Genomic DNA, 22,899 nt, shown 5'->3' with positions numbered 1-22,899 from the left:
GATTTGATGATGGATCTCATTTGTTTTGCTGAGGCTAACAAAGGAGTTTTTCCAGTCTTGGGACTTCACCCTTTTCTGCAACAGTTTTTTTCCTTCTGTTGTAGAGTTTGTTTATGGTGGGGACCACCAGATTGTCTTCCCTTTTTTGGAGGAGAGCCTCTTGGTTCTGTTTGGTATGGCCCATTCCGTGCATTTGTGTATGTGCTCATACAGTGCATTGGTGTATGATTCAACAGTCATGCACCTATTTTGCATTTGCATGGGTGTCGTGAAGTTAGCCACTTCTGTTTTTAGAAGACCAAAATTGGCTTTGAGAAGTTTTTTTTACAGTTATTTCCTTTAGGGGAAGTGAGGGTGGTATGTGGATATCCATAGTGATTAGCTTGTGGTCAGATCTGACCAAGGAGGAGTTGATTACTGGTGTAGAGCAACGATCACCCATGTTAGTAATGACCAGGTCAAGGATGTTTCTACCCCTGGTGGTGGTAATATTGAGTTGGTCCAGGGCATTGGAATTAATGAATTCCAGAAAATGTTGAGCAAGTGTGTTGCTACATGAGTAATTTTCCCAGTTAATGGAGGGGTAGTTAAAGTCTCCCAGTATAAGGGTATTGGGTTGTTCCCTAATATTTTCCAGTGTGTTTAGGAATGTGGAGTGGGATTCTTGGGACATGATGTGGTATCTGTAGCAGGCTACAACCTGGATTGCAGGTTTACCCAGCGTTAGTTGTACCTGAAGTATCTACCCGCGGTGGTGGTGCTGCGATAGCGTTGTCGCCTCACAGTAAGACGGCTGTCCGGTTCGATTCTCAGCTAGAGCGTCTTCTGCGTTGAGACATGCGTGAATGGGCGTACCTTCACTGAAGGTGGTGCATCAGGGCTGGTAACTCGGCACGTCAAAATCAACTACCAATCATCAGCGGACCAGAGTTCCGCTGTGGCGACCCCTAACAGGGAAAAGCCGAAAGACGCAACAGTTGTACCTGAAGTATCTCTGATGCGTTATGTTAGGCTACTAGTCTGGAGGTGTGCATATCCTTTATGAATATGGAGACACCACTGCCTTTATTGCTTCGGTCCAGGTTTAGGGGCTGAAAGGTGTGGTATGAATTATAGCGTGGTAGTGCTGGTGTGCTCTTCATAACCTTGCACCAAGTCTCGGTCACTGCACAGATGTTGATGTTCTCCATTTTAAGGAGTGCTTCGAGTGAGTGCCTTTTGCAGAACAAAAGGAATCCAGATATTTCCCTATCTGGACGACCCGCTTGTTCAGGCAGACTGCAAGGAGACCCTCCAGCAACACATACTTCTTGCCTCTTCCCTCCTATAATCCCTGGGATTTCATATCAACTTCCCAAAATCCCACCTGGAACCTTCTCAAGACATTGTCTTCCTGGGGTGCAGGATTCGCACAGACATCATGAGAGCCTACCTTCCCCAACAAAAGGTGGGAAGCTTGACAGAACACCTACTAATGGTCCTTCAGACAACAGAATTGACAGCAAGGCAGTACCTCAGGCTCTTGGGCTACGTGGCAGCCACTGTCCCCATGTTACCATTAGCAAGACTCAAAATGGAAAAAGAAACCAGGGCAGGGTGAGCTAAAATTCTTTAATAATTTTTTCCAGGTGGTCAGAGTGAACTGAAGTCCTTTAATGATGCCAAGCAATTTCAAAATGGTTTGCCAGGGCTATCCTTCATGGATTCCTGGAGATCACCTCTCAACCACCACCCCCTTCCTCACAGTGAGCTTTGGCACTCACCCATATGTGATGAATACTGCAACATGGGAATAGAAAGACATAGAAAAGTTGTGTCAAATCTTGCCATAACCATGGATGTCCTTCTCTTCCATGTTGCAGTATTCTTTCCCACCCACCTACCCCTCCTGTTATGCAGCATTTCTCTTTCTGGATGGCACAGGGCTGACATTACCCTTGCTAGGACTGGTACCAACTGGGGCTTATAGTTCTGAGAGCTGGTGCGAGCAGACGTCACTTTTATGGCCCACATTATGCTAGCCATGTCAGATGTCTCATGCGCCATACAATGAATGAAAACTTTTGTATACTGGCTGGATGTTTGAGTAGCAAGAGGAGAAAATCCATATGTGATGAATACTGCAACACGGAAGAGAAGGACATCTGTGGTTATGGTAAGATTTTACACAACTTTTCTTTCCCCTGATACCGAAAGTTCTTCAGAAAGCCTACAGGATGAAGACCAATCTAATCCCCATTTCCCCTTATTAGACTCACCAGGTATGGTTCTCCTTCCTGCGGTCTCATTGCAAGTATCCTCCATGGGTACTGGATCCCAAACAGAATCTGGTATCTCATCCGTCAGAATGCCAGATGCCCAACGTTCCCTCAAACTAACCGCTTGGTTTCTCCACTTTGTGTGATCTTACAAAAGTCCAGGCTAGCTTCCGCAGTCCGCAAAATCATTCTTGGTTCTCAGAAGTCTTCCACCAAGAAAGTATATTGTAGCAAATGAAAGAGATTTTCTCTTTGGGCCTCACAGAGAAATATCAATACTTTTTCTGCTTCAGTCCCTGACATTTTGATGTTTCTTGCTTCACTCTTTCAGCTCGGAGCTAGTTTTAAACCATCAAGTTGCAACTTGCCTCTATCTTCAACTTCCATGTGGAGAGGGATGCTGGTTTTCCATCCTCTCTTTCCATGTCTAAGTTATGTTGGGCCATCATAAAGGGTATTTTTCACTTTAGTCCCCGATTAAGGATCCTTCTCCCCATTGAGATCTCATTTTAGTGCTTCAAGGGCTGGCCCAAAAACCTTTCGAACCTGCTGGCTCATGTGACTTAAAATTTTTGTCATGGAAGGACTGCCTTTCTGGTAGCCATTTCTTTGGCCAGATGGGTATCAGAATTGCAAGTCCTGTCTTCTTGACCTCCTTATATCTCATTCTTCAGAGATAGTTTCATTTAGAATCAACCCCTCGTTCATCCCGAAAGTAGCTTCTTAGTCAAATATTAATCAAATTATTCACCTACCCTTATTCTTTCCTAATCACTCCAATAAGGAAGAGTATATTTTACATACTTTGGATGTGCATAGACAGTCGCATTTTTACTGACACAGAACTAGAGATCACAGGAAGTCAGACCAACTTTTCATTGCTGTTTCTCCAAGCAGGTTAGTTGAAGCAGTTTCTAAAGTTAGCTTAGAAAAAAGAATTGTGAATTGTATTGCTACAGCTTATGCCCAGCAAGGAAAACAACTTCCCATCCAGTGAAAGCCCATTCTACCGGGGCTGTGTCTACTTCATCTGCATTTTTCTGCAAGAACTTCAATTGATGAAATTTGTGCTGCAGCTACTTGGTCTACAGCTCACACTTTTGTATCTCACTACAAGCTGGACATTGTTTCTAGGAACAGAGAGCATACTTTGGTTACACAGTGCTCAGGCATATCCTTCCATATAGTCCTCCCAGGGTTTTATTTTGCTCTGGGACTCTGACCCATTCATGATGCATAGTGAAATGGACAACATCAGATTAGAAGTTATGTATTTACCATAACTTGACATCTGTGTTGGCCTGTTTCACTGTCCATCACATCCCACCCTCCTTCCCCCTTCCTTTTACAGCTGAGAGCGATATGGAGGCTGAGGGAACCCAGTGGTTCCTAGTTGGACTCCTATTGGCCATTTTCTGTGCTATCTATCTCCTTTTTTAGTTTTAGTTTAGGAGGGCACAGCAAACTCGATCTGAGGGTTTGAAAAGGAGTGAGGCATCATGGGAGTGGGAGGAGTTTGAGGCTTGGATTTTTTGTAGCTGGAAGAATTGACCGAGTCGGATCCAAGAACGGATTTGAAGACATATTCGTGACGCATAGTGAAATAGGACAACACAGATGCACAGTTATGGTAACTACATAACTTCTGTTTAATAGACTCAAACAATAAAGTCAGGATCTGAATAAGGCAACTGCCAAAAGTGCTTATCCATTTCTATTTATTTTCACTCTGAGTTTTTACAGTTTTTATAGATTTTATTGTTTGAGTCTGTTAAACTAGCTTTTAACCTTTACCGTGGTGGCGTAGCTTTACTTTGTTTACCTACAGTTTTTTATTTATGCACTTTATTTTATTCCTTTTTATTGCTTCCTTCTGCAGATTTGGTGGATGTGTGTTATGTTTGTAAGTGTTGTATCTTTAACAGTTTTTGTTGGAGTGTGAGTGCTGAGTAGGCTATCTTTTCCTTTGTACGAATGAGATTTATTGTACAGATTTTACAGTTCTTTTCGAATGACTGTTCATATGTTTCATGCTGGAGTTTGGATTCCTTTCAGATTTTATGTTGCTACACTACCAGCCACCACTACTCTTTGTGTGTGTGTGTGTGTGTGTGTGTGTGTGTGTGTGTGTGTGTGTGTGTGTGTGTGTATATATATATATAACACACACACACACACACATAGATTTAGATATATGTAGATATGCATAGATATACAGTGGATATAAAAAGTGTACACACCCCTGTTAAAATGCCAGGTTTTTGTGATAAAAAAATGAGACCACAATAAATCATTTCAAAACTTTTCCCACATTAAAGGTGGGAAAAGTAATGTAATTTAAAAATTCATTATTTGAAAAAAAAAAATCGTGATAAAAAAACAGCCACTGCAACCAAGGTAGTCCTAGTAACTTGTCTTCTGTTAAAAATTCAAGTTCTATCTAAAAAGTATTTATCCTAAAAAAAGTTTTAAAATGTATCAACCAAATTTTACAGTCCTGTTACTTAACCTTTTTATAATTTGTTTTATATTATAATTTGTGTTTAAGAGCTAGAAGTTATGTCATTGATACCTGGCGGTGTGACAGCATTAAATAAAAGTTGCTAACACAATTCTCTTTTTAATGAAGAATTTTCCTACTTATCCCCCTGTTGTACTTTTGGTTATTATATTGCGTAGGAAATGGTAGTACTGTGAACATTATGCATTTAAATAGCAGCTGGATTTTTTGCAAGATACTTCTGTGTACTTGCTATATCTTGTACCTAGAAATCATTGCAGCATTACGTTATTGAACAACTTTGTGAATCAGAGTTAAAGCGATATAACATTCTTATTGTAAAGCAAATTGTGCAGTAGCACAGAGTGGTTTCTTTTTCCCATTGTCTGTTGTGATAGGTGGTAGAAGGACAAAATGTCGAGTCTCAGAATAGTACATGACCCCACCACCACAGACACACGCACACACACGTGCAGCTCTGTCAGAAGAGAAAGATAAATAAAGAACACCTATCATACAGGAACTGACATTTAGTGAATTTTTTTTTTCAGGATGAATTTGTTGGGTTTATAGTTTGAAGTGTATGCTGAGTAATTGTGTTGAGACTCATATTTTGAAGTTATGACAGTCATTGCTGTCATCAACCACCTTTCTCCTATTTTACATGGGTTGGGGTGTCACATCAACATGTGTACACCAGTGAGTGGCTGAACATTTAAAAAATTGGAATGGATCATATAGCCTCTTTATTTGCCCAAAGCCTGCTGTATCTGTACCTTTGGCCTATATCTGCAGTCAGGAATAAGCAAGTAGAGTTGTCAGTATCATTTTTTTTTTTTAACACAATTTAGATCCATCAGATAGGAGTCTGACATAATTAAGATAGTAAGAGTTACAGCAGAATGGAAGCAGATTTGGAGTACTGTGTTCTGTCTGTTCTGTTTCATATTCCATTAACTTGAAATGACTTCATAAAGCAGAGATCTCAATGCTTGGAAGTACTCACTGCACAGTATATATACAGCAGTCATATAATTTGCAGATTTATTTTAATAACATTTATATTTACAGGTTGTAAATGGTGAATCTTGGTGTTCTTAAAATAAACTCCTTGTGAATTTTAATCATCTGGCAGAAGAAAAATGTATTGCATTTGTCATGGTGCTTAACTAAAATTGCATTCCAGAGGACAGAAAGAATAGTGACTTTTACAGTTTGGTGTTGAGAGCACACTGCACAGTAAATAAGCTGGTACCGATTGACAGTTCATAAATATTTCAGAAGTTGTCTTTGCAACATGTAGTTAGGTCTTAATGTATTTTCATTTTATGGCAGTCACATATTTTTATGTTTGATTTTCCAGCACCAGCGAGTTCACAATGACCCTGTGGCACTTAACTACACTTTCCACCAAGTAGTGGCTGCTGGTCCAAGTGCTTCCCAGGATGTGCGAACCCTGCAGAATCGCTGCCTGATACCTGGCCTTTATGCTACCCATTTGGAGAGATGGCTAACCTATTATCAGCCTAGCCAGGTATGTAACATAGAAAATGACCATGTCCCAGTACTCCTGTTTTATAGACACTTTTTTTTTTTTTTTATCTTTCTGTATTAGTGTTTTTATTAAAGGGGAAATTACTTTCCTGGTTCAGGTGAAACTGAGGGAGAATGTGATGCATATTCCTACTGCTGTTTTTTTTTTCTTCTTCCCCTTTACAAGTATGGTTGTAACACTGTGTCACTTACAATTTGGTGGTGTATCCTTTGATGTTCTTCATGTTTCACAGTTGCAGTCATCACATTTGGGTTATCTACTTGCAGTAGCCCTCAGTCAGCCTGATTATCAAAGTCTTGGGTCCTGCGTCGGTTGCTGTCTCATCTTCTGTGACGTCAGGTAGTCAGGAGTATAAACCATGCAGCCGACACCATTACATCAGTCTTTCTTCCGTGCGGTGCCCGAAGCAGAAGCAGTTCGCAAGTGCCAGTCGGCCAACTACTGAAATTTTCGTTTTCGAGTTTCAGAACCGAAGTCTTCGACTAAAGCTAAGTACCCCATTGGGGAAACTTTTTCTTGCTCTAAACCGATGTCAGTAAAAGTCAATAATTGTATTTCTTGTGGAAAGCAAATACATCATAAAGATTTTCATTCGTACTGTATTCCTTGCCTAGGCCCTGACCCCAACGTACCTCGCTGTCAGTTTTGTGCCTTATTTAAACCACAAACTATTAGTCGTCAGTACATTTTCGCTTCTAAATATTTTGGTACTCGGTTCAATTATCCAGATATGTCTTCGGTAAGCCACCTGACTGCCGACATTCCAAAAAATGCAAAGATAAAGACATAAACAGGCTGCCTAGGTCCAAAGCTGCCGACGACACTTCTCCTAAGCTAGTCGCCAGTTCACCGGTACTCAGTGAGGCACTTTCACAGCCCCTAATGCCCGTTACTTCAGATTCGCAGTCCTCTACTGAGACCCATTTGGACTCCGGTATGCCGCAAGATGCTTCAACTGTGGAACCTGCAGATGTCTCTACCTCTGATGGGTCCGGAGCCACTGTGCAGGCACCAGCTTCTGAGGGTGTATTCAGGCCTACTGACTTGCATATTAAACTGACGCCATCTTCTTCTTCTATGCTTAAAACTCAAACCATGCCTAGGAAACTGACATCCAGAAAAAAACAAATGATAAGAATGGCTGAAGACCTTATTACTTTAATCAGGAGAAGCCAACCTTCCCCCTCTAAGAGACCTAGCTTATAATACTTTTGACCAGGATTCTGAAATTTCTGTCTCCTCTGATGACCAGGGTTTACCCTTATCTACCTATGAGGATTCTGATGCAGAGGACTCTATTCGGTCTGCTTCTCCCCAGAGGATATTTCTTTTGGTGAAACCTTGCATACTCTTAGGGAACGTTTTCACTGGGAAAGCCAGGATTACTCTGATTCTAAAAAGAGACTTAGAGATTTCTTACTCCTGCCCCAACACAGGCCTTTAGTTATCCCTCCTGTGCTGTACATTGTTGACGATGCCTTTTCGGAATCTATTGTGGCCCCTGACTCTTTACCTCCTGCTCCCAGAAAACCTGATAGATATTACAGGGTTCCTGATTCTCACAAGTTCCTTTTTAAAAATCGTACTGCGGATCCTGAGACCATTTCACAGAGACCCAAGGGCATTAAGGCTACTACTGCCAAAAATCCTACCCCCTCTGATAGAGATTCCAGGGCCCTGGATAGATGGGGTAAGAAGGTATACACCTCTGCAACCTTGGCCGTCAGGGCCTTAAATTGCCAGTTTCATATGTTAAAGTATCAGCAGCATATTATTAGATTGCTTAAACAGAAAATGATGTTGATTCCTGATAGTGCTGAAAATAAGGATTTATAGGATTTAATGCAGTCTGCTGAACAGGTTGGAAAACATATATTGCAATGTGGTTTTGATTCACTAGAGGCATCTTGCAGGGCTGCTGTCACCGGGTCTGTACTTAGAAGGCATGTTTGGCTTAAGGAGCAATCTTTGCCAGATCATGTTAAAACTAAATTGCTGGATGCTCCCTTAAATCAGGACTGCCTGTTTGGCGACAAAGCAGAAGAAGTTCTTAAAAAGATGGAGGAAAAAGCTAAATCTATACAAACTGTTAAAGATTTCTTACAAGTGCAGCCTCCTAGATTTAATAGGCATTGGGCCTCAAAAATATTGGTCCTTTCCTGCCTCTTCCAGGCCTTCTCAGTTCAAACCCAGAACCAGGAGAACACTCAGGCTTAAGTCCCAGGGTACGCACAGGACTAAGCAGTGGGTGGCTCCCACTTCCAAATCTGGTAGTAGTAAGACTCCCCCTATGGTAAGCTGTCTCAATGACTTAACTTTAAAACTTCCAAGCACTTCTCAACTGACTGCTCCTTTAGGGGAAAATTTCCTCTGCAAGCGAAAAACTGGGAACTCATTACCCAAGACAAATGGGTTTTAAACATAGGTTCCCAAGGATACAGATTTCACTTCCACATGTTACCAACCCCAAATGGTTGGCCAGATCTACCCCCAAATCAGTGGGCAGAGGCTCAAAAGCAAGTACTCTGTCTTAAGATTAAAGGCTATTCAGACTGTACCAGAAGAGGAAAAGGGACAAGGTTTCTACTCAAGACTTTTCCTGGTACCCAGAAAAGACAATTCATGGCATCCTATCCTGAACCTGTCTGTCCTAAATACCTTTTTGGTGATTCCAAAATTTAAGATGCTAACTCTTCACCAGTTGCTTCCCATGATAGGCAAAGATGCCTGGTTGGCAACACTGGATTTAAAGGAAGCCTACCTGCACATCCCAATCAGGGAATCTTGCAGAAAATACCTATGCTTCAAAGCAGGCTGCATGCAATATCAGTTCTCTGCACTGCCCTTTGGCTTATCTACTGCGCCCAGGGTATTCACAAAGTGCCTAGCTCCAGTAATTGCATTTTGCAGGCAAAGAAATATCCAAATATACCCATACCTGGACGATTGTCTAATTCAGGCAGAAAGCCAGGACATACTTTTGAATCATCTGGTGTTTGTACAAAAGGTGTTAACTTGTCTGGGGTACACCATAAACAAAAAGAAATCACATCTGGTACCCTGTCAACAAATTATTTTCCTGGGAGCAAGCTTAAACACAACTTCCCAGATGGCTTTCCTCACACCAGAGAAACAAATTCATTTGACAACTTACTTCAAACTAGTGGCCACAAAAACCCTGTTATCTGCAATACAAATAATGCAAGCCTTGGGGTTCATGGCCTCGTGCATTCTACTAATTCCATATGCAAGACTGCATATGAGGAAACTACAATGGTATCTAAAAAGCCTATGGTGTCAACATTCTCAGGATCTAGAAGCAATGATTCCTATCATACCTTGCCTACGGTTAGAATTCCTTTGGTGGGCAGAGGCATGCCACCAAAACAAGGGACTACCATTCACTCTACCCCTGCCACCCAAACCCTAACAACAGATGCATCAGACTATGCATGGGGGGCTCACCTGGCAGGTAAGTGCTTTCAGGGCAAATGGAACCCAAGTCAAATGCACCTGCATATCAATCAAAAAGAAATGTCAGCTGTTTAGAATGCTCTGACAGCCTTCAAGGACCACATTCTTCCAGGACAATTAATGATAAAGACGGACAACACCACTGTTGTGTGGTACATAAACAAGCAGGGGGGTACCCATTCTTACCCCCTCTGCAGTCTAGCCATGGCTCTGTGGAACACAGCCTTGAGGTACCAAGTTCATCTACAGGCTCAATTCCTACCAGGAAAATGAAATACACTGGCAGACGGACTAAGCAGAAATCTCATGCACCCACACGAGTGGAAACTGGAACAAAAGTTTTTCAACATGTTGATCAACAAATGGGGGATCCCAGATATAGGCCTGTTTGCCTCCTCCCAGAACTACCAATTGGACAAATTCTACACAAGGACTCCCCACAAACAAGCGCCCTGTCCTTCAGCTGGAAAAATGTATCAGTTTATGCCTTTCCTCCTCTGCCTCTCCTCTCCAAAGTACTACTAAAGATCAAACAGGATAAACCAAGGATGATACTGATTGCACCAGACTGGCCATGCCAACACTGGTGTGTACCCCCTCTTGTGCAGTGTGTCACCACTGGCTCCATGGTACCTACCTCAGACCCCTACCCTGCTGTCTCAGCAGGAGAGCCAGATGCTGCACCCCCAGCTTCAAACCCTGAACCTGGCAGCCTGGCTAATTACCTAATCTCTCCGTTACCATCCCTCAGTAAACAAGTGTTTGATGTCATTTTGGAGGCAAGGAAGCCTAGTACTAGAAAATCTTATGCTGAAAAATGGAAAAGATTCTGTGCCTGGAACCAAACTCAAGGGATGGCCACAGCAGCACCCAATTTACCTCAGATTCTTCAATACTTAACTGAGATGCTTCACAAGGGCCTTTCCTTTTCCTCCATCAAAATTCACGCCTCAGCCATTTCAGCTCATTACAACACAGAACCACCCCTATTTTCTCACCCACTGCTCAAGCAGTTCCTCAGAGGGGCCAAAAACTTAAGACCACCCAGGAGAGCTCCATCTCCAGCTTGGGACCTTAATTTTGTATTGAAAAAACTCACTCTTCCTCCTTTTGAGCCAACTGCAACTGCAGAGTTAAAATTCCTTTCTTGGAAAACAGCTTTCCTTTTAGCAATCATTTCAGCAAGAAGGGTATCTGAATTACAGGCCCTTATGGCAGTGGAGCCTTTCATCATCTTTCATACGGACAGGGTGTCCCACAGGATCAATCCCTCTTTCATGCCCAAGGTGGTATCCAGTGTGGCTAGTTATCAGTCTATTCATTTGCCAACCTTCTTTTCTAATCTACAGAACAAAGGGGAATGGATACTGCACTCCTTAGATGTGCACAGACAACTTAGATTTTACTTGGACAGGACTAAACCTCAAAGGAAATCAGGGCAACTGCTGGTGGCATTTGCTGCAGGGGCAGAGGGGAAGGCTATTTCAAAGCAAACCATTTCTAAATGGATAGACCACTGCATTCATTTCTGCTATAAGCACCATGGAAAACGTATCCCACAGGGGATTAGACCCCATTCTACCAGGGCTGCATCTACCTCTACAGGCTTTCTCAGAGGTGTCCCTACCAGAGACATCCTAGAAGCTGCTACCTGGAGTTCTGTACATACATTCACCAAGCATTACCATTTGCCAATTTTTTCTAAATCCAGAGCTGGCTTTACCACTGCAGTCTTGCAGGGCCTTATAGCTGGTCCTAATGCTATCTAAATTCCTCCTCCCATCCTTAGCTTTGGGAATCTACCCAAATGGGATGACTGTAACACTGAAACACAAAGAACATAGTACAGTTGTGTACACTTACCATAAGTGTAGATGTTAGAGTGTATTCACTGTTGCAGTCCTGGTTACCCTCCCTCCAGCCCCCTGACTTCTTTTGGCTATACCTCTATTCTCCTTTACTATACTTAAAAGCTTTTTGGTGTATTTGCTTTTTTGTTGGAAGTATAACCTTGTGTATGTAGATATATGTATATATATATATATATATATATATATATATATATATATATATATATTTAATTGTTTCCCATTAAGGGGGGCACCTGACATATGGGGCAAGAAAAACTGATGCAATGGTGTCGGCTGCATGCTTTATATCCCTGACTACCTGACGTCATGGAAGATGAGACAGCAACCGATGAAGGACCCAAGACTTTGATAATCAGGCCAACTGAGGACTACTGCAAGCAGATAACCCAAATGTGATGACTGCAACAGTGAATTCACTTGAACATCTACATTTATGGTAAGTGTACACAACTGTACTTTTTATATGACTTATGCTTGATTGAACATGGTGTCCTCACTTTCCACAAGGGTGTACAGTGTATACAGTGTTCATGACCTTGACTGATGCCTTGGAGAACAGGAGAACTGTTGGAGTACACTTAGAAAGCTGCAGATGTATCGTGCTCAGGTGGTGATGAAATCTTTCTGTGAACACAGTGATGTTCAGGAGGAGGAGTTAGAAAATAAAATAGATAAAAAAGATACATTAAAAATATAAAAAGAAGAAATTTGCATAGATTTGCTGTTTTTGTTAATTTTTTGTTAATCATTATAGCTGTGAACAGTAGACCTGTCGGTTGGGCTCTGCAAGGTAGGTAGTGACATTGTATGAGCAAGAGAATTGCTCTGTCATCTTACAGTTGGATGGAACAAAACACTGCTTTACGATTCATTTTTGCATCTTAAAATGTGTTATTTTCTTTCTACAGATTCTGATTGTGGATGGCCTACAGCTGCGAAACAGTCCAGTGGGTGTAATGGAGACTATCCAGAAATTCCTAGGGGTCACTCCATTCTTGAACTATTCACAGGTCTTGAAGTACGTCTTGTTTTGTAAATTCAAGCTACATATTTTTCAATTAGTGAAACATTTTTTTTCCAGGATGAATTTGTTGAGTTTACAGTTTGCTGATGGGTGCTAAATAATTGTGTTGAGACTCATATTTTGAAGTTGTTGTGCCAGCCACTGTTGTCATCAACCGCCTTTCTCCCATATTTACTTACTGCAAAAGTATACATACATACATTTTGTTTTGCTGTCATTCATAGACTTTCCATACAGTTCTGTTTGCTCTGCTCCTCTGTACACAAATCTTGATGTCTTCACAACACCTTATCTCATTTGATTTCATATTCAAGAGAAGGAATTTCATCCATATCCTGGCAGATTATGTAAATGTTTAAGTACCCCCAAACCATGTTCTTTCTGAAGGAGTTCAGGGAAGCTTCATACCTCATTTCAAACTGTAGTTTGTTTCACATTTTCACCACTGTTTTGTTGAACCAGTATTTCATGATCATCTCTGCTTCTTACTTGCTAGCACATTCTAGACTTGCTTGTTCTCAAGCAAATTAATTAGCTTTTACATTCCTGAATTACAGACTTGCAGTAAGGAAAGATGTTGTGAGGTGCATTATTAACCAAAAATCACCCCCCTTATTTCTGTGCCTTGTGCAAAATAGGCTGAATTTGTTTTTCTTTTTTGTTTGAATTTTATTGTAAGGTTCAAATCCTTTTTGTGTATTTCCAGTGAATTTGCTTTGTATACCTTACTTACTTATGTAAGGAGACCAGATTTGAGCATTCATTTTCTACTACTGAACGTGGTTTTGAATAGTGTAGTCAGCGTATAGGTTCCCTCGATATTATGAACTTTCAGCTATGGTTATTGAGTTTAGAATATGGTTCTTCAGATTGCTCCTTGTAGCTTCATAGATGGTGTTACACCAGGGCATATGTCATGTCAGTAAAATGTTGTGTTTTTGATGCTAGTGTCAGTCTTACTGCAGCAGGAAGGTAACCCCTTTTCATGTATCATTTATTTTGTTTTAAACATTATAAAAAAGTCATTTTTAAAGTAAAAAAAAAAATGTCACCCTCGTTCAGAACACTTAAGGTGGGCTCCTTCTGACTTAGTAACAAATCACAAGTAGCCTGTTCCGTGCATTATTACTGTGTGACACCGACACCAGCCTCTGTTGCTCAGTGCATGCAATGTTGGTGTTTGCCTGGTGAATTCTGGTCATTTTGCTGGAGGGCATCATTGGAAGAGAAGCTTCCCTATTTTGTGAAGGGTAATTTTTCTTAAGCTTCAGCCACATGAAGCAAGGTGATGAAACTCATAAAAAAGTGTTTTTTTTTTCCAGTAGGGCAAGCCTCCCTAACACCTCCATGTGTGTGTGTGTGTGGGGGGGGGGGGTTGTTCCCCCTTTATGTGTATGACGAGACTTGAAATTTACTGGAGAAAATTAGCAAAGGAACCAAGATACTGGGGGCAGATAACATGAGAGTGAACAGTAGTAGAATGGGATGAGGCTAAGCAGAAATTTGGACTGCAGGTTAGAACTGCTTCCCTATTAAGGATTGACAGCAACAGTATAAACAAAGAGAAAGGGATAGGGGTGCCAAGTGAAAGACCAAAAAAACAGCTTTGGTAGAGTTTATAGTTGAGTCTAGGACAGAAGCTGGTGTCAAAAAACAATAATTATTAGGGTGTGTAAAATATTACTTGGCTATGAGTCAGAGAAGGTGACAGAAGATTGGGAAAAAGAGAATGGCTGGACAATTTACAAAGAAACAATGGGAAGAAATGTGTAGGGTTCCCAAGTTTTCAACAAAAAGTCCAACTGGCTTAGGATTTTTTTAATTAAGTTGTTTTTACAGGTATGTTTTTATCCTCCAAGCAGATTTCACAGAATTTTTCCTCTGAAAGAGAGCAAATGCTGGAGTGCAATGGGGAAGACAGAGATGATTACCTTTTTTTTTTTTGGAAATGTAATTAGATGGAACATTTTAAAAATGGTGTACATAGCAGTTTAAAAGATTTGTTGTGGGAACTAACGATTGTAACTAAGGAAATTATTCTTTTGAACTAGAATGTAGGATCTGAATTGCTTTTACATAGTGAAGTCTTACTCGGTGTAATTTTTATTGACTGCAAAAAAGCAATTACTAGAAAATGGAAATCAAAATCTAAACCAAATGTAATTGAAGTATTGAATATTGTAAATGAGGTGGGATCTTTAGAAAGACTTGAAAAGTCTTTAAAAAAAGTACTGTTTGACAACAACTGTGGAATCTGTTAGTACAGTTTGTTTTCGTTTCTATTTATGTATACTTGTGTTACTAATTAAAATGTGATTTAGTAAAGTTTTTATAAAAAAAGAAAAAAAATAAGATGCTCCATAAGGATTCTGTCCACAGCAGCTGCAGACACATCCAGCCTGCATGAATCATTTAACTTTTTTCCGTGGGTGTTGGCCCAACTCTGTGGCATAGAGGGATGGAGCCCTGACTGTGACCTAAATGACCAGAGTTTAAGAACCTCAGGCACTGGTGAAGCTTGGCAGGGGTGTGGAGATGAGTAGCGGCTTATATCAGCTGATCCATCTGAAGGGGAAGGAACTATGGGTTGTGTTTGCATTGAATGCACATCCTGGTGGAGGCCAAGGTGTGTCTCCTTGTCTTCTGGCAAGTATAGTTCGGATTAGTTGGTGAAGGCGACATAAATGAGATGGTATTATGGATAGAGATGCATGTCATGTCGTAGCTGCTCCATCTTCCCATGTACTTCACCCCTGGTCACTTGTTTGATGTCAGCTTTCTGGCTCTTACCCTTGTTAAAAAGGGAATGGCAGTATTTGGGGTAGTAGACTGCTGAGATCACCCGCCTTTGGGATCACAACAGGATTTGGTTGGAATCTTGTCCATACTTGGGAAGAAAGGGAGAGGAGAATGAACGGACCATTAGAAAAATGGGAGGATATCATCAGTTCAGGATAGAGGACCCAAAAAAAATTATTTTCCCTGAATGTTATACCACTTGTAGCTTCATGGATATCCTATGTATTGTACATCTGTAAAGGAAGACCAGTATTGAAGCATGCCATGTCCCCAAGGATAGATCAAGTGTTTTGTAAGGGAGACGTGCTTCAAGTCCTTTTGATTTAGCCACTGTCTTTTGGCAGTTTTTGACTAGATGGGGGAACATGACTGTTCCATGTGTAACCTGAGTTGCTGCATACTTAAATTAAATCAACACACTTCTGCATTGTAAACTGACATTGCATATCTGGTAGTGGTAAGAAATGCTGTACTTGTAAAGCTGAGGGCAAGCAGGGGGAAGTGTACCGTCTTGCTCTGTGATGACTGAAGGGCCTTTAGGACTGAAGAATAGTAGACCCGAAACTTGGTCATTGCCTCAGGAATAACGTAATAAAAATGTTAAGTTAAATTTTGACGTTAACCTGACAAGTAGAGCACACAGTGTTAGAGGAAGAAATTGTAACTGAAAATGGTAACCTCTTGAAAATCTTAGTTGTCCAGAGTGAGATGTATAAAGACTAATTTTTGTGTGTTTTTCATGCTTTGTCGGCACTTCTTTGAAAAATGTGGTTGTGACCATTAAAAGATATGGTTTCAACAGTTAAAGCACAAGGTGTTGTATTTAACCAGCTGCAGTAGCATAGAGTGATAAAGCCCTGACTACCAACCAAGTGACATGAGTTCAGTTAGTAGCTTGGGAAAGTGATAGATCTGGTAGGTAGGATGGGAGTGCCCATCCTGAGAAATGAGATGGACCAAGTCATGGATTGTAGCAGTTCTTCAAGGGAAGGAGCAGGCATGTGGTACACCAAGCCACTAGTGGTTGATAGCCTTCACTGATCAAATGTACAGGAGCATGTACTTGGGTAGGGAAAAAATTTTGTGGCCCTTGTGTTGGAGGGTCACTCTACCACTCCCCAATCCACCCAGTGGCAAGGTTAGATAAATAGGTAAAAATGTCCTTATTGCCGTGATGCAGTCAAAGGCATAAGCCTCATGGATGCTTGAATCGCCCTACCCCCACCCGACAGCTGTTACCCTAGTAGATTTGGGCAGATCCCCAACACTAGGGTATGAATGGACTTACATACAGTTGGAGAGGCCCATTGATTGGCATTTGTAGGGGAGGCAAAAATCATGTAGGGGGAAAAAAAAGAACTGAGGTGTTTTATTTCAGCACTCTAAATCCAAGGGCAAGTTAGTTAGATTAGCACAAGGACATATTTTTCAGACTTCAGAAAAGAATAATTTAAGTGCTGCATTGTTTTCCTACAGTAAGACTTGTATTATTCAGAGTACCCTGCCACACATTGTTAGAGAATATATGTTTTTTTGTGTGATGTTAAATTTGGAAGTTGCTCAGCGCAATAGTAAACATGCTACGTTACTGTGATAGGACAGCTGTAAGGGTGACGATGGCTGCCATAAAGCTTTACTATACTGTTTGTTTTATATTAAATATCCAATATGGTAGGCCTCACACTATATGTGCTGTAGTGGATGGGCAGCTGTAGTAAAGCAGTTGTTCTCGTGTAGAAGAGTTCTGATTCATGCCAGTCTTGAGTGAAGCTGCTGTCTGCATTACCACATTATCATGTACTCTACATTTGGAAAACAATGTAAACCTTAAGATATTGTCTTTTTGCTGTTTACCTGCCACAATAAACACTGTTGGTCATTTAATACAGAAATAGCTAAAGCCTGATGCAGCTTACTGTGTTAGGAATGTTTTAGGGTCATAGGCAAATACTAGACTATCAGTCTACAAATCATTACAAACCTAGCCAAACACCCCTATTCAGAAGTTCTCTCGAGCCTCAAGGAGGGTAAAATAAAACAGACCAGGGGGAGAATTTGAGGCTGCCCATCACTTTATTTAGGTTTATCTTGAAGGTTTGACGTAGTGGAAGTTTGTTCCAGAGGTGAGGGGATAAACGTCTGTCTTCATCTGTCAATGAAGGTTTCATTCCTTTAACTGAGTATTTGTGGTACCATTTGATCTGTGAAGAAACAGGAGATCAAAGAGGGTTGGAGCTTTCATGACTTGAAAGGCTAGACACAGATGAGTGAATAATAGACTGAGAACAGAGAAAAAGACTGCCACACTGTCCCAGTAACTAGGATTTTTGAGGCCGCTGATCTTTTTATTTAAGAATATCTGAGGTCTGTCAAAATGAATGATATGTTTAGACGGGTCTATATCAGATGATCGGCTTTTTGGAAACACAAAAATAATATCAGAGATACCATATGATTGAGTTTTTGAAAACTCAAGCATCAAAAAAAAAACACAATCTACCTTTTTTATGTTTTTGCAGAGGGGGGCAAGCCCCCCTGCATCCCCCACACCCCCTGCAAGTTATTTGCACCAACTCTGAGATTGCACTACAGTGAGGAGAAGGAAAACAATTTGAGACCATTGTTAACATGGTTTAACCCATGTTAGAGCAATTGTGAATCAGTGAAAGACTGAATAACAACACCCAATTTGTAGTGGTCTGCAGACTTAGATTAACCACACATTCAGGAAAGTTTACCTGAAGATTTGAGAAATAGATGCCAAATAGAAGAGGGCTCAACACTAAGCCCTGCAGTACACCAGTGGTGACATCTTTGCTTTTAGAAGTAATACCTGCAACTTGCATGGTTCTGTCAGATGGCCAGTTACCGACCACACAACATAATGATTTGTATTCAGATTTACAAGTCTGTCAGTAATGCGTCCATGAGGAATAGTGTCAAAGGCCTTGGTGAGGTCCAGATGTGCTCTATGTATTGCATGACCATTATATACCACTTTGGTGACTTTTTCAAAAAAACAAATAATGAGGTTAAAGAGGCAGGGCCTCCCTTTGACAATGCTGAACTGATGAGGGACCAGGGTTAACAGTTTTTCAAAGTCCACATTAATGAGGTCTGAGATAATCTGCTCCATAACCTTATATATGAGGCTAGTGAGACTTATATCTGTAGTTACCAGTGTATGTGGTTAGGCCACCCTTGTGTAATGGCATTACAGTGGCTGTTTTCCAGACTTCTGGAATGCAACAAGTGAAGAGGCTTAGCCTGAAGAAATTAATTTGGGGGTTCAGATTGGCCATATTTGGCATTAATAATCAGGTGATCTGGTATATTGTTAGGGCCCATGGATGAAGGGTTCTTTGCTTTTTAGAGAGCTGAGATAACTTGGTCCATAGTAATTAAATTGTGGAACGAATGGAATAGCTATAATTATGGGTGGAGTAAAATTTGCACTAACTTTGTTACCTGGGATGTTAGCTGTTTTGTGTTTCAGTCATGTGTAGTACTATCATGGATTAGCTCCTAACATTATTGGCTGATAAATAGTAACTTCCTGACATAATTAAAGAAGGATTTGTAATTAGTTTTCATGTGTGTCTGTATTAAGGTCATACTCAGCTTTGAACTTCCTAATGTTTCTCTTTTCAACTCTTTACTAGTAAATTGTTCTTTTAAGATAGGTACCATGATGCCTGTCATAAGAATTAAGCAATTTCAATGAAGAAATAAATAAGGAAAGAATGAATTAAGTATATTTTTTATCTTCCTATATAATTTATAGGGATACTCCGCCATAAGAGTTTGTTTTTAAATTTCTCATTATTTTTTTTTGGTGCAGATAGGGACTGCCTTATCAATACATCTGTTTAATAGGGGACATACGTCAGAGAAATCGGTAGTAGTTTTAGCAATGGCATTCATTCCAGGAGGATTACAGCAGAATTTATTTAGGTCATCAAGTGACCGAAGGAGGTGCGCTTTTGAGAAGTCCTTAAACACAGAGGTATTTACAGGGGAAGTACCACCCATTTTAAAGGAGAAGGCATTGATTTATTGTCTGTTTTAACAAGACAGTATGATACATAAGATGTGCAAGAAGTGGTCATATTTGTGAGGCCTAGGTCAAGGATATTGGGCCTGTAGTAAGTTGGTTAACAATTTGTAAAAAAAAACTGTTACCATTTATAATGTCAAGGAATTACTGGGCATGCCAACCATTGACAGTGTAGATCAGACAGTTTATTGAGGGATATAGTAGAAGGTATTAGATTTAATGGGGATTTAACCTAATGCCTTTAAGACAGCTGTCATGCTCAAAAGAGAGTACAGATGGTGTTCTATAGCTAGTTATGAAGTAATTAGTCTTATTTATGGTGATTTGGATATCTAGGAGGTCAAATGTGGTGTCTAAGGAATCTATCATGAGGTGATGATATCCTTAATAATACTGATATTAACCCACAACTGCCAGTAGGTCAAAAAATGTGATATGTACTATACCCAGGAATAGAGGAAGTGCATTCATTACTCTGAAACTATCTGTGTGACTGCACATACATGAATTTGTTCAAGTTGCAAGAGAGCTTCAAGTTCAGACATTTTTTGTTAAGACTCCTGGCACTGAGTAGAGTCATATTAGATTTTACTAGGTTGAACTGACCATCAGATGGGCACTTCCTTTAACCAGAATGTGAAAAGATTAATAAGAGATGCGGACATCCCTGGAAAGCTAGTCATGCATCTCCTCCGAAGCTGACGCATACTGGATCCCCCTAACATGATAACAGCTACATATCTAATTATTAAAGCCAATTATCTCATCTTTGAATCTCAGAATTGTTCTGGGTGAAGGCAAAGTACAACTCAGGGCCACCTGTTTTTCCTGCCTCAATAGCAAGCCCAATCATATCTTTCGGCATGTCCCTCTGGTAAAGCGACTACAGTCATTCACCCTCACATGGACCTCTATCAGGTCATAATTGTATTTAGTTATTAGTTTAGTGGAAGTGCTCTGTGCTGTGTTTGCATGTCTGTTCTGCTTCCCGTATGTGTTTTGAGGTGAGAAGGTACCTTCAGCAAAGTAAATGCTTAACACCTCTCGCATATTGAATCATTGTGAGGTAGCAATAAAGAGTTTTTGGTAAGCATGAAGCAGTTACTGCACTGTCTCAAAATACCTAATGCTATCAGACTAACTACAGAAGGGGAAATTGCTGACTAGGTTTCCTTACTGGCCAGCGCAGATGAAATGATATAATAGAAAAGGTTAGTAACTTGGTGATTGTATAAGAAGAGAACAGTTTACTGGACTAGGAAAAAGTGATTATATGGAATATGACCTAAGGATAAAAGAATATGAGTTGTTACTACTGTCGTATTCACAAGTGGGGAAAAAAACATGCAAGAGTGACAGACGTATTTTGGATCAGCAAGGTAATCGGTAACGAGAAGCAAATTTAAATCAAATAGCTTTAGCCTATGTGCTGTCTTCCTAACTAGTAAAAACGAGCAACAAGATAGTTTAACCCAGTGGATCTGGGTGCAGTAACCGTAGTAGTTACAGGTAACCTAAATAAGTCATTTCATGTGCAGCAACTGTAAAGCAAACGGTTTCATTTTAGTATCCGTATAGCACACATCCAAGCAATAAAAGTGTATCAAATAGGTAACCTTATTAACTTCACTGGTGGCCCAGTGCATTGTTTTAAAATATATGGAACATTTTATGGCCTTTCAGTTTTGGGTGCATTTGCTCATTTGTCATTTTTATGCAGTGTTGCTGCTTTTACATTGTACATCACTATCCATTTCTCACTATAGGTTGGATGAAACCAAAGGATTCTGGTGCCAGGTACTGGAGCCTGGGAAACAGAAATGTTTGGGGAAAAGCAAGGGCAGAAAGTATGAAGAAATGGATTCATCGGTGAGTAACAGTGAGATGTTTTAAATTAGTGTTTGGTTGAAAACAGAACTACTTACTGTCTTGTCATGAAAATCTTCTGTTTTGGAACTCTTTTTCCCATAGAACTGAGTAAATGCAAAAACACCTGATCTCTGTTGATTCTCTGTGTAGTATTTCTGCTAAAATTTATTTGTAGATTGTTTTGATATTGTTAATTTGTATAAAGCCAACCTTTTTTCATAGTTTTAGAGAAAATTTTGAAGCTCTGTTGCAGTTTGTAGATAATTTATGTTTTTTGAGGCTGATGTGATTTGGATCGCCCTCAAGCCTGCCGACTGTTGGCTGTGATCATGGGCAAGTTAGAGCCTTGCTTATGTTGGCACAGTGAGATGAGTTGTCAGCTTTATTAGCTAGGATTATGGGCCATCCTTTATAGTATTGTTACAGAATGGGTTGATGAGCAGCTCAGTAGTAGCAAAGGTGCCGACTGACAGAAAAGTAAAGGTAAGGTGGGTGAGAAGTTTGCATGGGAAATGTGAATAGAGTACAGAATATGCCGAGGAGTAATTTGTGTAAATGTTAAACTGAGAAGATTCAGTCCATCTTCGTCAAACCTTCAGGATGTAGGTATGTGTCCACTCAGCACTTGAAACTTTGCTGGATTTGCCTCCTACTCTTTACTCAAAGAGCTGAACTGTTTGGTAGTTCTTCCAAATTCTGTTGCTCATTGAGTTCGAACAGAAAAGTGGCATCAGTTTTTTTTTTTTTTTAAATTCTTTTTCAGGACAGGAAGTTCCCAATTAAGAGGATTTTTTGCCTTCAAGCTGCATTTATCATCCATCTCTATTGTTCTACTTCTGGTTCTGGTTAGGCCAGTCCATTTTTCTGTCTTTCTCAAGGTTTAGAATTAGAACATCTCCTCCCCCCGATACATTTAGTGTGTTGATGTTGACTGTGGTCATGATGTTTTCTGGACCAAGTTCTTTTGATTCCTCCCACAGTGACACTGCTGTCGACACAGTGTACACTGGCTGCAGATTTCTGTGGTATCAAGCTCCCTTTCAGCCTCTGTTTCTGCAGCTTAGAGTCTTAGGCTGACTTCTGTGCCAGTACTGTTTCATATGTCTGCTTTTTTAGCATTTGAGGGGCTTAGTGTCAACCTCAGTTCCAAGTAACTTCCTGATGTTGATCTGGGTCATCTGTTTAATGCCAAGAGCAGTAATGTTGTTGGCACAGCTTTGACTGTTTAGTGTCAGTGTCTTGGAACCAAATGAGTTAGTAAAATGAGATACTTCATCTCCTGAGTCTGAAGAAACCAAAACCTATAGTGGTCTCTCTGTTTTTTCAGAATGTTTGAGGACACTGTCTTAGCAGCTTCTTTTCAACTGGACTCTCAACTCCCTGATAGCCAAAGAACCAGGCAGGGCTTAGAGTCTCTGTTAAGTGCACCAGTATCTGTAAAGAATCTGGGGGCATACCTCCCAACCATACTGAATTACTCGTTTTTTACCAA

The 22,899-nt window shown here is 40.5% G+C and overlaps 1 protein-coding gene across 4 annotated transcripts in view; it reads left to right on the top strand.

The window, feature by feature from the left end:
- NDST2 (N-deacetylase and N-sulfotransferase 2) overlaps positions 1-22,899 on the top strand; it is a 1,311,836-nt gene that overhangs the window by 1,241,972 nt on the left and 46,965 nt on the right. For all 4 annotated transcript variants that reach the window (XM_044056100.1, XM_044056101.1, XM_044056099.1 and 1 more), the window contains 3 exons: positions 6,122-6,292; positions 12,567-12,676; positions 21,305-21,407. In XM_044056100.1, the coding sequence (XP_043912035.1) occupies positions 6,122-6,292; positions 12,567-12,676; positions 21,305-21,407 (384 nt within the window). The remainder of the gene's footprint in view (positions 1-6,121; positions 6,293-12,566; positions 12,677-21,304; positions 21,408-22,899) is intronic.

This window comes from Protopterus annectens, chromosome 14.part0 (genome assembly GCF_019279795.1).
Source record: "Protopterus annectens isolate FY-2018-M chromosome 14.part0, PAN1.0, whole genome shotgun sequence".
Lineage (NCBI taxonomy): Eukaryota > Metazoa > Chordata > Ceratodontiformes > Protopteridae > Protopterus > Protopterus annectens.
The sequence above is the reverse complement of the archived record's forward strand: the minus strand, read 5'-3'. Positions and strand labels throughout refer to the sequence as shown.